At 47.5% G+C, this 18,346-nt stretch overlaps 1 protein-coding gene across 1 annotated transcript; it reads right to left on the bottom strand.

Annotated features, from left to right (window-relative positions):
- Nucleotides 1-351: 351 nt before the first annotated feature.
- Nucleotides 352-14,084, bottom strand: LOC116989980. The gene is made up of 4 exons (XM_033047533.1): nucleotides 13,971-14,084; nucleotides 7,138-7,264; nucleotides 1,427-5,043; nucleotides 352-528 (listed from the first exon to the last, which is right to left on the bottom strand). The coding sequence occupies exons 2-4, from the start codon at nucleotides 7,223-7,225 to the stop codon at nucleotides 352-354; spliced, it is 3,882 nt and encodes a 1,293-aa protein (XP_032903424.1). The 5' UTR covers nucleotides 7,226-7,264; nucleotides 13,971-14,084.
- Nucleotides 14,085-18,346: the final 4,262 nt, after the last annotated feature.

Raw genomic sequence — 18,346 nt, forward strand, 5'->3', positions numbered from 1 at the left:
GAGGGACTCTAAGCCTGTTCACAAGGGGGCTCAGATGTCCTTCCCCATCCTCACTCGTTACCCTATACCTGAATTTCACCGATGCTTTTATCCCAAGTCTCGAAGGTAGAACAAGACCTCGGTAATATAATAAACATGGAACCAGAAGCTCACATCAAGGTGAAGGTCAAGCTGGAGAATGGGTCTGGTGCAATCTGGGATAGTCACAGCACGGCAGAAGGCCATTCAGTCCATCGTGTCTGGAAGGCAGTCTAGCTCGCCCAACTAATATTTGCTTTTAACCAGTTCCACATCTCCCTGTAAACACCACCATGTAATCTACTCTGGATCACATTCCAATGACGGCGATACTCAGCAGCTGTCTCCCAGCTCTAGTTCCCAGATGTCTGGTGCCCTGTGGTCCCTCTTGCAGATGGTTTTGTGTGCAGGTGGGGGTATTTGGTTGGCTTTGGCCTGAGGCTCCTTCTTCATGGAGAAGGTCCATTGTCCATCGGGTGATGGTGTCCAGGACATGGAAGGTACTGATCCCTGAGTGGTGAGCACATGGAGAGTGAAGGAGGTTGTTCTGTGATGTGATGCTCCATTTCATTTGGTCCTTCTCGTGCTCTTGATGAGACCAACTTCTCAACGTGCCTGTGAGTTGGAGGAGTTCCTGTGTGTGTGTCGCTGTCTCAGTGGCGACAGAGGTCGAGTCCTGCTGAGTTTGACGCGCACTCTGTATCTTGTCCTGAGGCTGGGGGGGGGGGGGGGGGGGGGATAGAACAGTTTCCATGACATTGTCTATGACTACATTACCCCCCACCAGCCCGTGACTCGAACTCTGGCGATGACCAGGGAGAGACACAGAGCTGACAGAAAGCTTCCCCTCCTCTGACGCTGAGTGGGAAATGTGCCGTCTGACCTCACGGACAGAGTGGGGTTTGGGGAAGAAGGTTATGATCTAGTGCAGGGGGCAGCCCATCTAGTGAAGAATTGGGCGCCGTGATTTAGGTGAGCTTTCCGCGCGGTAACATGAACATGGAACAGGAAGGGTTGTGGATAGATTCTTCAGGCTCTCATGAGGTAATGATGTGGTACTTGGCCAAGTAGCAGGGTGAAGGGAGTGGCAGCTAGCTGGTGATGGTGGGGCAGCATTGAAGAAGCAAGGTGTGGTGTGAAAGGCTGTGGGAAGGTGAGGCAGGAGAAGGAGGGGGAATTAGAAGAATGGATTGTTTCAGGGCTGAGTGAAACATTTGCACCCTCTATTGGGAACAGTTGGAATTGTTATCATCTACTATTTGAATGTGAACCAATTTATTACTTTAGAAAATCTTCCTTCTGTCTTTTTTCCAGCACTTTTCCCAACCATTGGACCTCCCTTCAACCCCCCTGGTAACATATTCTCATTATTTGCTACCTTTTGTATTAACTCTGCCTGTTCCTTTACTTTCCCCAGTGTCTGAATTCGCTCCATGAACCCGGGCTTCGCCTCTTCTTTCTCAGACTGAATCATGAGGTCAATGTAAGCTGGGGTGGATAATGGGTTTGGCCTCAGAGCTATTTCTTCAAGTCGTCTAATGCTGCCAGATAATTGATCAATCAGCGCCAGAACTGTGTACTTCACGTCAGCAAACTCCTGCTTAAGTGATTCCATAACATTCTGTTGGCTCATCTTCGCACCATAGGCCTTCTCGTACTTTTCTTTCAGCTCACTGTATGTCTTCTTCTCCTTTTTCGTTACATAATCAAACTTGTACTTTTGGTTGAAGTGAACATTCCAGATGCACTTTAGTGGACAGACCATACAGTTCCCTTGTTGGTCCATTGCACAACATTCACGTTTATCATCGTCGTTAGAATAGCCGCAGGGAAAGTGGCAGGTAAAGAAACATTTCTGACAGTTGGTTATATAATAACCAGTCCCACTAATATCCTCCTTTACTGGATGTGTAACTTCAATCTCGTAGTCAAAGTTTTTATTTGCATCCAGCTCGGTCTGGTGTTGGTTCAGAGCTTGTTCCGTTTTCCTGAGTTCTTCCAGTTTGGTGAGACCAGCTCGGATCAGCTTCTGCAATCCCACCACTGCAACTTCCAGCTGCTTACGTTCCTTCAGAACCTCTCTGGTTAAACTCAAACTTTTGGTTTCCATTGTGTTCAGAGCTGTAAAGAATTTCTTCATACTGTTTGCTCCCATCTTCCAAAACATTGCATCAAAGTTATCATCGTTCCCTCCCCCTACTCCGCTGTCATGGGATCTGCACTCGTTGCCATAGTTTCCAGAGGTTGGACGCTGGGCAAAAATGGCTGAATTGTTAAACTTGAAGTGTACTGGCAGACCCGTACACTTGTCTTTGGGACACGGTACCTCAGCTAATTTCAGGGCACTCAGGATGGGGGGAGGCTGTCCGTCTGCGAACGTCACCAGGATCTGAATGTTTTCTGCAATATCTTTGCCAAAAATAGCAAGAATCGAATCAAAGACATATTTCTGTGCGTGAGTCAGGCGAGCCAGGGAGGCTTGAGCAACAAAACACACGGCATCAATCTGATCAACACCCTGTGGGGAAGAGAAGAATTCACGGATTTGCTCAGTGATCAGTTGATCCCGGCTGATGCCCCTGGTGTCCCCGAATCCTGGTGTGTCAATGATCGTCAGAGAGTAATCGATGTTAAATCCTTTCTGATGGTGGAGCTGGTAGGCAGTGATGGAGGATGTCTGACTCTCAGCCTGGGATTTTCCTGTTTCCTCCGCTATTAACTTGTATCTGAAATTGTCTCCCCATTCCACGCCCAAGATGTAGTTGATCATCCCATTGATGAGGGTTGTCTTTCCTGAGCCAGTTGCTCCCAGAACCATAATTGTCTTTGTGTGTTTTGAGGTGGGTTTTCCGAAGGAGCATTTCACAAGCTGTTTGACTTTATCAGCTATCTCCTCCTGTAGTTTGAGCTTGTAAATGGAAGGGTTTCCTTTGGATATTAATTTAGTGTCTGTGCGAAGTTTCCGGGCTATTCTGATTGGTGTGTTTCCTATTTTTATTGAAACCTCCTCACTTGCTTCACTAGACCCTGTTTCACCACAGTCAGCAGACACTCGGACTCGGTAGACGGTCATGGGTTTCAGTCCCTCTAAACAATAGTGGCATTGTGTGTCTGTTGTCTTAACTTCCTCCCATAATCCACCTTTCATGGTTAAATTAACTGACGGTTCTTCTCTATATTCAATGCTGTACCGAAATATATTAACATCAGCTCCAATCTGACCTGGTCTGTCCCAGTGCAGTGCTGCGCTGGGTGAACAATCCTGGAAGACTGGTTTACCAGGTGGACTTGCTGGCCGGGTGATGCCCCTGTAGCTCTCACTAACCTTGCTGACCCCTACCTTGGTCACTGCTCTGTATCGGAAGTGATACTCCTGGTGTGGCTCTAACCCAGGTATTGTGAAGGAGTGGCATTGATCAGGTGTATCCAGAATTGTCCATTCCTCCTGCTGGCTACCTCGGTACTCTACCTTGTAGCCCACAATCTCACCGGCACCAAATGTTGGTGGCTGTAACTGCAGAGTCACACTGTCATGTGTTGTTCTACTAGACGTAGGTATCTCGGGCTGTGACGGAGGAACAAAGCACTGGTTCTCCAGACGTCCTCCATCATACAGGTAAATTGAGGCTCCTATGTTGCTGTCATCCCGCACAGATCCAACAGCAAATTTTATTTTCCCATCTGCTATATTGGCGGTGGCAAATTCCAGGAATGATTCTGATGTCTTCCTCATCTGCTGGGACACAGATGGCAAGGTAAGCCAGGAGTCACTTTGTCGTTTTGTACAGGCTCCATCAACAGGAGGTTGTGTCTCTATTTTCTGAGCTGTGGGAGATTGGAGGTAGTTGTTTGCCTCTGACAGGTAGAGATCCTCATGATGTAATTTTGTAAATGTAAAGCAGACCACGTAAACTGTTGCTAAATCCATAAACATTTCATCTAACTCACTCTCTGATTTCACAACTGGTATATCTTTCAATATTCTGAGGTAACGTCCCACAACCCTCATCTCCCGTGCCTTGTCATCCAGCCATGTGGTCAGTGCCTGGTGTTTGAATGGTGACTGCTCCCTGTTCTTCAGTATATTCACCAGCAACACTTCCTCCTCGCCGCCTCCCCGGATGGACGGTAAAACTTTACATATAGTCCCCTGGAAACCTAATTTGTACTCCAGACACATCTTTTGGAATCGAAGTATAATATTTATAATTTCAGGAAACTGAACTGCGACACTGTCTTTCATCAGGTCATTGCACCTCATCACGGCCTCATTGAGCTGTTCTAGGACATCCTGGCAGCGATTGACTAGTCGCACGCTGATCTCCCTCACCAGCTGGGCAGCTTTCGAGTCAAGTTTATTGAGAGGATAGAGCCAGACTGTGATGGGCACTGAATGTTCTCCATCTGAGCCCAGTAGGTTTGGAAGTGTTGCATAGATATTGATGGCGTCTTTGAAGGTGGTGGGATTGTTCTTCAACGAGAAGTCCCCGTAAAAGGTGCAGCTAAATTTCTCGGTATGAGACTTGTGTTCTTCTGTCATTTCTAGGGAGGCCTCGCCCTGAATCGCAATCATAGGGAGACATTTAATTGTTGCCTCCATGTTACCCTGAATATCCTGTATCTTCTCTGTTGATGAAGCCATTTGGTCAAACACAAAGAAGGCCTGGGCCCCATACAGCACTGCTGTAATGACATGGGTGGCTGAGCCCTCATCAAACACACTCGGGTAGGTAATATTCTGTCTCCCTAAGTGACTCATTGTCAGTTGTTCAAACCTGGTTGTTGCTTTGTACTGAAGGGTAACTCGTGCTTGTTGCTTTGATTCCTTCGTGTCTCTGAGATATTTTGCCGACCCTTTCACCTCCACTAACCCACCCAGGAAACTCACTTTCAGTGATGCTGACACATCGAGGGCATTGGCTTTCTTCTCCATGGAGTCTGATGCAATGATGTGAAACTCAGTGCTGGGCTGGTCACGACGATCAAGGTTGCTCTGCAGTGTCTGTAAGTCCCACAAGGTGACGCCTACAGGATAAATCAGCGATCAAAACTGTTAATATTGTTAAAATTACTCAAAGTGAATAATATTCCTTCAGCAGATTGAATCTCTGTACAGGATGTGTCTTGGGCTGAAAGTACAACACTCTACACTCACTGGACTGATCACATGAACAATAGGTGCGGCTTGGTGGCACAGCGGTAGAGTAGCTGCCTTACAGCGCTTACACCGCCACAGACCTGGGTTCGATCCTGACTACGGGTGCTGTCTGTGCAGAGTTTGTACGTTCTCCCCGTGACCGCGTGGGGTTTTCACTGAGATCTTCGGTTTCCTCCCGCACACCAAAGGCGTACAGGTTTGTAGGTTCATTGGCTTGGTATAAATGTAACATTGTCCCAAGTGTGGGTTGGATAGTGTTAATGTACGGGGATCGTTGGTCGGTGCTGACTCAGTGGGCCAAAGGGCCTGTTTTTGTGCTGTATCTCTAAACTAAACAAAAAACATATTGAGTGCTACAGCGGGTCAGGAGGCAATTCAGGAGAACATGGATAAGCATTGACTTGGATCATCTTCAAATATTCTTCAAATATCCATGTTTAGTTTAGTTTAGAAATATGGTGCGGAAACAGGCCCTTCGGCCCATCAGGCCCGCGACAACCAGTGATCCCCGCATGCTAACACTATCCTGCACACACTAGGAACAATTTACAATTTTACTAAGCCAATTAACCTTCAAAACTGTACGTCCTTGCAGTGTGGGAGGTAAACCGGAGATCCCGGAGAAAATTCACGCAGGTCACGGGGAGAAAGTACAAACTCTGTACAGACAGCACAGGTAGTCAGGATCGAACCTGGGTCTCTGGTTCTGTATGGCAGCAACTCTAGCTCTGTGCCACCGTGCCGCTCAATATTCAATCCACTGTATAAACTGGACTATAACTGACAAAGTTGTGGTCACCATTGGTGACCTGAACTTATGGCCCTGCAATGACCACCACTGTATCATAGAGTGATGCAGCATGTAAAGGGCCTGTCCCACTTAAGTGACCTTTACAGGCGACTGCCGGCACCCGTGATAGGTCGCCAAAATTTTCAATTTGTTGAAAATTCAGCAGCGACCAGAAAGATGCTATGACTCTTTGGAGACCTCTCACGGCCATACAGTATTGTCATGAGAGGTCTCCTATGGTCGTGAAGGTCTCCCGTGACATGTCGCCAGGGGTCGCCTGTATGGTAGTGAGAGGTCACCCGTGACATGTCGCCAGGGGTCGCCTGTATGGTCGTGAGAGGTCTCCCGTGACATGTCGCCAGGGGTCGCCTGTATGGTCGTGAGAGGTCACCCGTGACATGTCGCCAGGGGTCGCCTGTATGGTCGTGAGAGGTCTCCTATGGTCGTGAGAGGTCTCCAGAGAGTCGTAGTGTCTTTCTGGTCGCCGCTGAATTCTCAACATGTTGAAAATTTCGACGACCTATCACGGGTGCCTGCATTCGCCTGTAAAGGTCACATAAGTGGGACAGGCCCTTTAAGAGGCCTGACTTGCCCACACTGACAAACATGTCCCAGCTACACTGATCCCTGCTGCCTGCCATACCCCTCTAAACCTGTCCTACCCATGTACCCATTTAACTGTTTCTTAACCATTGGGATGATCCCAGCCTCAACTACCTCCTCTGGCAGCTTGTTCCATACATCCACCACCCATTGTGTGAAAAAGTTACTCCTCAGATTCCTATTAAATCTTTTCCCCTTCACCTTAAACCCATGTCCTCTTGTCCTTGATTCCCCTACTCTGGGCAAGTGACTCTGTGCATCTACCCAATCTAGTCCTCTCATGTTTTTACACACCTGTATAAAATCACCCCCCCATACCAACCCATACCAGAGGGCATTTGACAAAATCCCTCATGTTGAAATTCATTGAGTGGAAGGTAATGTGAATCCTACCACAACCAGAGAGCAGTCCTGAACCACTATCTACCTCGTTGGTGACCCTTGGACCACCCTTGATCGGACTTTGCTGGCTTTACCTTGCACTATATGTTATTCCCTTATCATGTCTTTCGTTTCACCTACTCTGGGCTCATGTGACTTCATGATTTGTGTGAAGACATTCCAGTACCTGGGATCAGAGCATCTGATCGGCAGTCGTACAGCATTCCCAACTGGAAAGGCCGGCCCAGAGTGGCCAGTTGCAAGCACTCACTCATCACTGAACCGGAAATGGACAGTCAACAAAATCCAGTGATCTGAAACAGAACGAGGAATAAAATATGAAGATGAATCCACTCGATGTACGGCTTTTTGAAGATGTGACCAAAAAGGATTAGTTTAGAGATACAGTGCGGAAACAGGCCCTTCAGCCCATCGAGTCCGTGCCGGCCAAGATCCCCAAAAACTAACACTATCCTACACACGCTCGGGATAATTTACATTTATACCAAGACAATTCACCTATAAACCTGTACATCTTTGGAGTGTGGGAGGAAACTGAAGATCTCGGAGAAAACCCACGCAGGTCCCAGGGAGAACGTACAAACTCCGTACAGACAGCACCCGTGGTCAGGATCTAACCCGGGTCCCTGGCGCTGTGAGGCAGCAACTCCACCTCTGCGCCAGTGTTTATGTAGAGAGATGTTAACTATTGCACTGAGAATCACAGTATGATTTTAGTGTGGATGAAGGCCATTCTGCCCATTGAGTCCCTACTAGCTCTGGGTAAGAACAATCCATCTGGTCCCACATTCCTGCCTTGAAAATTCCTTCCTTTCGGGAAAGAAATTTCAGCCAGACATCCATTGGGGAATGTTGCCGACTGGCCCGCTCCACACTGCAGGAGTACGTGCTGAGGGATGCACTGTAGCTTGGTGCAGCCAACGCCAAGGCTCCATGGGGGAGGACCATTGTCTAGGGTCCTTCCGCTGCTGGACATTGGGGGGCAGGGTCCGGTGGAGATACCCCTCAAACAAGGGAAGGAAAACAAGGTGAAGATCATAAGTGATAGGAGTAGAATTAGGCCATTTGGCCCATCAAGTCTCCGCCATTCATGGCTAATCTATATCTCCCTAGTAACCCCATTCTCCTGCCTTCTCCTAATAACCTTTCATACCCGTACTAATCAAGAATCTTTCTCTGCCTTAAATATACTAACTGGTTTTGCTTCCAGAGCCTTCTGTGGCAAAAAATCCCACAGATTCACCACCCTCTGACTAAAGAAATTCCTCCACATCTCCTTCTTAAAAGAACATCCATTAATTCTGAGGCTATGACCTCTAGTACTAGACTCTCCCACTAGTGGGAACATCCCCTCCACATCCACTGTAACCAAGGGGAAAAGATTTAATAGAAATCTGACTGGTAACCTTTTCACACTGAGAGTGGTGTGTGTATGGAACAAGCTGCTAGAAGAGGTAGCTGAGACAGGTACTATCGCAACTGTTTCTTAACAATTAGACAGGTACATGGATAGGACAGGTTTGGAGGTATATGGACCATTCTTAACTTATTGAGTTTAGAAGAATGAGGGGGGACCTCACTGAAACGTACAGAATAATGAATGGCTTGGATAAAGTGGATGTGGAGAGGATGTTTCCACTAGTGTGAGAGTAGGACTAGAGGTCATAACCTCAGGATTAAAGGCTGTTTTTTTAGCAGGGAGATGAGAAGGACTTTCTTTCGTCAGAGGTTGGTAAACCTGGAATTAATTGCCACAGAAGGCTGTGGAGGCCAAGTCAGTGGATGTATTTCAGAATCAGAATCAGATTTTAATTGCCTTCTCCCCACAAGTATGCAACATACAAGGAATTTCATTGGCCAGGTCAGTCATACAATTAAAAGCAACAGATCACTCAAAAACACATTTTAAAATGAACATCCACCAGAGTGACTCCTACACATTCCTCACTGTGATGGAAGGCAAAATAAAGTTCAAGTCTCTTCCTTTTGTTCTTCCTCGAGCCCCAGTTGACGGGTCGGTCTTGACTCCACCAGCCGGCAGCGTTCGGGCCATCCGCGTCGAGACGTTCAGCTCCCGCATCGGGGGGATGTCAGCTCCCTCGCACCGGGCAATCGAACCTCATGTCGGGGCTGGACGAACCTTCTGCGGCGTTAGAGCCCCTGGCTAGCCTCACTCGAGACTGCGAGCCCTTGGTGTTAATTCCGCGTGGGAGTGATCGCAGGCAAGGGATCAGCTCCGATGTTAAGTCCGCGCCCCGCGGTGGGGTCCACGACAGTCCGATGAGGCTTCCAGCTCCATCGATCGAAGGCCGCAGAGCCTGAAGAATGTGATGAGCCTGAAAAAAAGTTTACCCCATCCCCTCTCCCCCCCACACACAAAGCAAACCGAGCAACATTAAAACACACATTCAACAAACGCTTAAAATAAAAAAAGATGAAAAAACGAACACACACCGGGCAGGGCTGCCATCTCCCCGGCGCCCCTGCTGGTCTTTGTCATCTTTCAGGCAGAGATAGATAGATTCTTGGTTAGTATGGGTATCAGGGGTTGTGGGGAGAAGGCTGGAGAATGGTGCACCTATCGCTTATGTCCAAATGTAGGCAGGTGGGACTAGTGTAGCTGGGACATATTGGCTGGTGTGGGCAGGTTGGGATGTGGGGCCCGTTTCCACGCTGTATCACTATGACTAACAAAGTAAATGGCCCACAATTGTGGCAAAGGTCTGAAGAATGGTCTCGATCTGAAACTGTCACCTATTCCTTATGAAACATATTCCTTGTGAATATGAAATAGCACCTCATATTTTGGTTGCAGAGGGCTCGAACGCCGCCGGCTACGGGAGCCAAGATCGTCCCATCAACAGAAGGCTCGAGGCCCCCGACCGCGGGAGAACAAGGAAGGAAATAAATTTGACGGGTTTTTTTTGCCTTCCATCACAGTGAGGAATGTGGAGGAGACGCTGGTGGATGTTCATTTTTAAATATGTTTTGTGTGTTTTGTTACTTTTTCTGGTATGACCGTATGGCAAATCAAATTCCTTGCATATGTTGCAAAACACACTTGTATAATAACGTATGATCATGACGTACCTCCCACTCCCCTGACATCAGTCTGAAGAAGGGTCCAGGCCCGATATGTTACCCATTCCTTCTCTCCAGAGATGCTGCCTGTCCCCCTGAGTTACTCCAGCATTTTGTGTCTACCTATTCCTTTTCACCAGAGATGTTGCCTGACCCACTGAGTTACTCCAGCTTTTTGTGTCTATCATTGTGTTTTCGTTAAAGATAAGTGCAGGTGCCAGCAGTACATAGTGTGATACTATTAAATGTATAGAGACTGTCTGAAGTCTTTTTGTCTGCACATCTTTTGTCATTGCGAACAAAGTTTGCATTTAAAATAACCAAAATATTCGCCCAACAATGATTGCAGGCTTGAGCCTCGAACAAATGTATTCCTCCCGCCTCTTACCAGAGACGGCAGAGTTTGAAAGTGGGGGGCTTAGTGATCACTGATCACTGCCATTGGGGGTACCCAACGAGGGTGTGGAGCGACCGAGTGGGGGGAGGGTGTGCCCCCCCGCCAACCCACCCACGGTAGGGACTTTTTGAAATTTGATGTATTAAAATCATGTTTTAATGCATTGTGGAAGTATGATTTCAATGTTTTTTGTTTGAAGTATTTTTAAGATAATGTAAGGCCTACATGAGAGATAGGAGCAGGTGATTATTATTTTTGTTATTGCTTGACCTAAAAAAACTGGGGGATAATAATACAGGCCGTCCCCCACATCCCCCACAGGCCAACACCCCCTCCCCACCCCGGATCAATGCCAGTGCCTTCCACGGTACAGAAAATTTGACATTTTAAAAAATGTGTTATAATTTCAATTGTTTTTTTTGTTTGGAGAAAGGGACAAGAAATAATCATAACATTTCCAGATTTTGCGAAGTCATACGAATTATGTTTTGCTCGGGGAAAAAATCAGAGTATTTTGAAAGTTTGCATTCTTCTTTTGACGTATATTTCATTTTGATTTGAATTTAGAATCATCAAACTATTACATTAATAAAAGAGGTAGACAAAATGTTTAAGAAGGAACTGCAGATGCTGGGAAATCGAAGTTAGATAGAAATGCTGGAGAAACTCAGCAGGTGCGGCAGCATCTATGGAGCGAAGGAAATAGGCAACGTTTCAGGCCGAAACCCTTCTTCAGACTCAAAGAAGGTTTCGGCCCAACATTTAAGAAACAGTTAGACTGATACATGGACAGGACAGGTTTGGAGGGATGTGGACCAAAAGCAGGTAGTGTCGCTGGGACATGTTGTTGGGTGTGGGCAAGTTGCGCCAAAGGGCCTGCTTTCACACTGTATCACTCTATGACTACATTATACCTCCACCATGCATGAGTTTTATTGCTATATACTTAAGCATAGAAACATAGAAAATAGGTGCAGGAATAGGCCATTCGGCGCCCTTCGAGACAGCACTGCCATTCAATCTGATCATCTAAAATTAGTGCCCCTTTCCTGTTTTTTCCCCATCTCCCTTGATTCCATTTAGCCTCAAAAGCTAAATGTTTCTCTCTCTTGCAAACATCCAGTGAACTGGCCTCCACTGCCTTCTGCGACAGATAATTCAATAGATTCACAACTCTCTGGGTGAAGAAAGTTTGTCCTCATCTCAATCCTAAATGGCCTACCCCTCATTCTTAAACTGTGACCCCTGGTTCTGGACTCCCCCAACATCGGGAACATTTGAAGTTACAGTAAGTGAAAATCTAGCAGGCAAGCAGCATGTTTTCTGCAACCACCCTCATTTGAAGGCCACTATCTTCCACCGCTTCTAACCAATGCTTGGTACCTACTTTCAGCAGCCACTGGTTGTCCTACAGGATGCACCGAGCCGCAGCCTGGTCCATGCCGGTCACCAAAGCGAATTCAGCGCAGAGACTCTCACAGGAGCGGCGCTACGCTTCCGACGGCCCGAGACTCTTGCACTGAGGCTGCTCCATGGCCGGAGCGGCAGCGAGGGACTCGCTGGCCCGGCAAATACTCGCCAAGCCCGGCTCCCCGTCCGTATCTGCCCCCGCCACTTCTGCTTCCATCCCTCCCTCTACCCCAGCTCTCCAACACCCACGACCGGGTCGCTCAGAGCACAGCAGTGCCTCGTCCAAAGCCGGAGACATTGAAACATGTCTAGCCCCCCTCCCCCCCGGTTCCGCGGCCCATGAATCACGACCTCCTTGCATGATCGAGATATCACCGTTATAAATCAATATCTCCCCTCCCATTCGGAGATATTGCATCTGAAGCGACAAACGCAGAGACCGAAGCGGGGCTGTGTTCGAACTGGAGCAGTTTTTTGGGGATTTCGAAAACAAAGTGAAATCTATTGAAACAAAGTATAAAGAAACAAAGAAGCGTCTCGACCCGAAACACCACCCATTCATTCCTCCTCTCGATAGTTTAGGGGCGTGCGGTCGGGGGAGGCAGAGCCTCACCTGTCATACTCCCAATGAAAATAGTTGTTAAGAAAAGTAAAGAAAAATAATTTAAAAATGAAATAAATATAACGATTTTTCCACTGATCTGTGTTATAAATGTCATTTCTATATGAATCCAATTATTTTTTATAGCCAAATTTACGCAGCTCCGCTGCAAATACAGGGAGAGATGAGAGGTGAGGCAGCGGCGAGCTGAGCCTCCCCTCTGATTGCGCAACCCCTCAGAAACTGTATGGAGTGCGGGCAATAAGCGTGTGCCTGTTACTATCTCTATGTATGTCACCAATGTAATGTTTGTAGACCCCTTCATTACATGTCCTCGCCTTTCATAGTCTAGGTAACGTATTTCACATATAAATATATTAAATTTAGGCTCGCTGGTCTCTTCATAAAACTGCAATGAGAAAGCATCAGGGGAGGCAGCGATCACATCTGCCTCACTGAGGGGGCGTGTCTTGAGCCCAGTGGAGGGAGAGCAAGCTTCAATTGCGTTGGCTCAGCCCATGTAATTGACGCTGCTTCGCTATCCCCCCACGTTAGCTAGCATCAGCACAAACAACTAACACACAAACAACTAACACACACACAACTAACACACACACACAACTAACACACACACACAACTAACACACACACACAACTAAGTTAGGATGGGGTAGAAGGCAGTGCCTCCCCTGCCATTTACCTCACTGCACGTCACTGCCTGACCCGCTGGATTACTCCAGCTTTTTGTGTCTAAACCAACATCTGCAGTTCCTGCCGATGCATAACATGTACCCTCATCGCTCAAAGCCCTGCTGTTTCATGCTGTAAAACTCAACACACCTTCAATACGTGCTTTACCTGGTTGTGGTCTAGTGGAGACACTGGACAGTGGTGCCGCGGTAGAGTTGCTGCCTTCCAGCGCCAGAGACCGGGGATCGATACCGACTACGGTTGCTGTCTGCATGGAGTTTGCACGTCCTCCCTGTGACGTCCCCCCCCCCCGGTGCAGGAAGGAACTGCAGATGCTGGTTTAAACTGAAGGTAGACACGAAAAGCTGGAGTAAATCAGCGGGACAGGCAGCATCTCTGGATCGAAGGAACGGGAGACGTTTCGGGTCGAGACCTTTCTTCAGACTGAGCGTCAGGGGAGAGGGAGACACAGAGCTAAGGACGGTTAAGGTGTGACAACGAGACAAAGGGGATGGAGATCATGGAACATGTAGAATAGATCGTTGTTAGCTAGTGACACCAAGGCAGAGATAAAATGTAACGGGGACAGTCAGACTGGGCGGAGAACTGGGAAGGAGGGAGGGATGGTGAGCAAGGGTTACTTGAAGTTATCTAAGTTCCTCCAGGCCTTTATACATAAAAAGCTGGAGTAACTCAGCGGGACAGGCAACATCTCTGGAGAGAAGGAATGGGTGACGTTTCGGGTCGAGACCCTTTAGCTGAATATTCCCGCATGTTTCGATTCTTGTCCATTACTGGGACACGAACCTGCATCACTCACCGATCGAGGAAGCGACCGTCTGCAGCTGTAAGGGGATTGCAGCGTTGACGATGGGACGAATGGTCTTGCTTGGAGCTCCCCCCAGCACAATCAGTGCTGAGTGCAGACACAGAATCTCAATGGACCGACCGCAACCCCCGACGCTAGGAGCTGAGATGTACCGAGACTCCTTTCAGCAAACATGAGAATCGACTCCCACGTCAGCGGCGATATCTGCAGAGAAAGGCTATTTATTCTCCAGTGATCTCCACACCCGAGATTGGAATGAATTCCATGAAAATACACTTTCACTTTCGGTCTTAATGTGCAGAATCGATGAACAGTCGCGCACAGGGCCGGTGCTAGGAATTGCGGGGCCCTATTAGAAAACTGATGGCGGGGCCCCTACTCTAGAAAAGTAAAAATTTATGTATGTTTATATTTCGTGTAGTTTCGGGAATTTTAAGGCAAGCTGGTTGGTGATTGGATGCAACCCCCTTAGAGACAGCGTTTGATTGGCCGCCAAATAAATTTGTCAAATCAGTAACAAAAATCGCTGGTCGGTGCGAACTCAGTGGACTATCTGGTTGTATCTCCAAACTAATCTGGTTGTATCTCCAAACTAATCTGGTTGTATCTCCAAACTAATCTGGTTGTATCTCCAAACTAATCTGGTTGTATCAACCAGACTATCTGGTGGTATCTCCAAACTAAACAGTATAACATGCAGGTACATTCATTTAAAATTAAATTCAGTGATTATTTCACATGATTTCTCACTGTGTAAAGCTCAATATCTGACCAATTTCTGTTTAACACGTTTGGTCTACCGTGAGCATTTTTCGTTGCATCTCGTTGCATCTCCCCTTTTCCTAATCGGCCACAATTCAGATAATAGTCTACTTTCCTGTTTTTGCCACCAAAGTGGATAACCTCACATTTATCCACATTATACTGCATCTCCCATGCATTTGCCCACTCACCCAGCCTATCCAAGTCACCTTGCAGCCTCCTAGTTTAGAGGGGTTTAAACGGTTTAGAGATGTTTAGAGGGCTTCAGATGGATTCAGGTGTGTTTACAATTGTTTAGAGGGGAATAGAGGGAAATAGGGGGGCTAGAGGGGGTTTAGACGTGTTCAGAGGGTCCCAGAGGGGTTTAGAGACGTTATAAGCCCCCCGTGAAAAATTGTAATTCTCTGAAATTGAAGATAGACATAAAGCTGGAGTAACTCAGCAGGACAGGCAGCGCAGCGACTCTGGAGAGAAGACCCTTCTTCAGACCGAACTGAACTCGCGTCGATGAGAGTACTTGTGATTGTCTGAAGAAGGGTCTCGACCAGAAACACAACCCTCTCCCCAGAGCCGCTGCCCGTCCCGCTGAGCCACCTTCAACTTCAGAGCCAAACAAAAAACACAGAGTGCTGGAGGAACTCAGCGGGCCAGGCGGCTGCCTCACCCGCAGGGTTTCTCCAGCATTTTTGTCTACTGCAAAACGTCAATGATTCCGGGAATGCTGAGGGGACAGGGTGATAGAGAGGGAGTGGGAGAGCTAGAGAGAGACAATATGGGGAGCGGGAGAGAGAGCGCGAGAGAAAGAGGGAGGGAGGGTGGGAGTGAGCAAAAGACAGAGAGACACAACCAAAGATCCGCTATAAGATCTTTGGACACAACGTGGGTCGGTAGGTGAATGACAAACCTGCACACCAGGAAGAAGCCCCTTCTCGCGGTCCGGGGCCCTCACTCATGATGGTGAGTTAAATGAAATTCTCAACGTGTCATCGATCTACATTCCTCAGTAAATGTAATTGTGTTTTAAACAAGTATTAATGACGCCGCGTGAATTTTATTCAAAGGAACACGGCGTCATTAATACTTGTTCAAAACACTATAACATTTACTGAGGAATGCGGATAGATGCAGATTCATGAACTTGCATAACAAGGTGTTAAGTACTTACCGTTAAGAAGTGCTAACAGCACTAGTTAACAAATCGTTTGTGTATGATGGCCGTGCAGCGGTTGTTATACATGTTCGTTTAAAAAAAATCCGGATGACGAATTAAAAAAAATCTTTATTTAACAAAGAGATTTCGTATTTCCGTACGAAATACTGAACATTAGTGCGGGGCCCCGCTTAGGCGCGGGGCCCAATTGGGAGCAATCGGTCAAATCGGCTTAACGCCGGCCCTGGTCGCGCACGTAGTCCTGGCCACAAACCAGGGCGGTGCACACCCGATACTGCAACTGGCTTGTGTATAGGTTTCTTCAACTTGTAACCCTTAAGTAACCCTTGCTTTGCCTCTTGGATTTCGAAAACAAAGTGAAATCTATTGAAACAAAGTACTGAAGAAGGGTCTCGACCCGAAACGCCACCCATTCCTTCTGTGCAGAGATGCTGCCTGACCCGCTGAATTACTCCAGCTTTTTGTGCCTAAACCAGCATCTGCAGTTCCTTCCTGCACACTCTGAGACGCCATCCGTCCCGCTGAGTTACTCCAGCACTCTGTTTTTCTCTTTTGGTGTAAACCAGCATCTGTAGTTCCTTCCTACGCATAACATGTACCCTCATCGCTCAAAGCCCTGCTGTTTCATGCTATAAAACCCAACATGCCTTCAATACTTGCTTTACCTGGTTGTGGTCTAGTGGAGACACTGCACAGTGGTGCAGCGGTAGAGTTGCTGCCTTCCAGCGCCAGAGACCGGGGTTCGAGACCGACTACGGTTGCTGTCTGCATGGAGTTTGCACGTCCTCCCTGTGACTTGCATGGGTTTTCTCCGGGTGCTCCAGTTTTCTCCCACATGCATAAGACGTGCGGGTTTGTAGGTTAATTGGGTTTGTTAAAAATTGCAAATTGTCCGTTAGTTGTGTAGAATAGTGCTAGTATACTGGGTGATCACAGGTTGGCGGGCCGAAGGGCCCGATTCCACGCTGTATGTCTCAACTAATCATGCAGCTAATTCTGGTGCAAAGTTCTGCATGTCACTGTGTGGAGTTACAGTACACCGAGGCAAAGGTCCATTGTTAGTGCTGTGGTCAGGATGAACCCCTGCCTTTAGCACTAAAACAAAACACACACACAGATGGATACACATCCCCACTGTACAAATACCCTGATACATGAGCAGTACACAAAGTGCTGGAGGAACGGGCAGCATCTGGAAATGGACAGAGGACATTTCGGTTTATAGAGTAATAGAATTTTACAGCATGGAAACCTGCCCACGCCCGCTAACATGTCCCATCTACACTAGTCTCACCTGCCCGCGTTTGGTCCATATCCCTCCAAAACTGTCCTATCCATGTACACAAAAATGCTGGAGAAACTCAGCGGGTGCAGCAGCATCTATGGAGCGAAGGAAATAGGCGACGTTTCGGGCCGAAACCCTTCTTCAGACTGATGGGGGGTGGGGGGGAGAAGGAAGGAAAAAGGGAACTGTCTCCGGAGAGAGGAGGAGAACTTCTTCAAAGTAGGCATACCTTGAGGAGATATCGCAGTGGAGTAGACAAAGTGTTCAAGAAGGAACTGCAGATGCAGAAGGTACACAAAAATGCTGGAGAAACTAAGCGGGTGCAGCAGCATCTATGGTATCGAAGGTACACAAAAATATCCTTGTACCCGTCTAGATGTTGGTTAAACATTGGATAGTCCCTGCCTCAACTACATCCTCCGGTAGCACGTTCCATACACACACCACCCTTTGTGTGAAAATGTCACCCCTCAGGTTCCCATTAAATCACTTACCCCGCCCCCCCCCTTAATCTCCCGTTAATCTCCCACCCACCCCCCCCCCCCCCCCTCTTAAACCTATAATGTCTATAAAGACTATAACTAACAGAAGCAGAATTAGGTCATTCGGACAATCAAGTCTACTTCGCCATTCAATCTCTCCCTCCTAACCCCATTCTCCTGCTTTTTCCCCATAACCCCTGACACCCGTGCTAACCCATATAAACATATAAAGGTGCAGGAAGGAACTGCAGATGTTGGTTTAAACTGAAGATAGATACAAAAAGCTGGAGTAAATCAGCGGGAGAGGCAGCATCTCTGGATCGAAGGAACGGGAGACGTTTCGGGTCGAGACCTTTCTTCAGACTGAGAGTCAGGGGAGAGGGAGCCACAGAGCTAAGGAAGGTGAATGTTTGACAACGAGACAAAGGGGGTTGGAGATCATGGAACATGTAGAATAGATCGTTGTTAGTTAGTGACACCAAGGCAGAAATAAAATGTAAACGGGGACAGTCAGATTGGTCGGAGAACTGGGAAGGAGAACTGGGATGGTGAGCAAGGGTTACTTGAAGTTATCTAAGTTCCTCCAGGCCTTTATACATAAAAAGCTGGAGTAACTCAGCGGGACAGGCAACATCTCTGGATAGAAGGAATGGGTGACGTTCTTGGT

The sequence above is a fragment of the Amblyraja radiata genome, chromosome 30 (assembly GCF_010909765.2).
Source record: "Amblyraja radiata isolate CabotCenter1 chromosome 30, sAmbRad1.1.pri, whole genome shotgun sequence".
Classification (NCBI taxonomy): Eukaryota; Metazoa; Chordata; class Chondrichthyes; order Rajiformes; family Rajidae; genus Amblyraja; species Amblyraja radiata.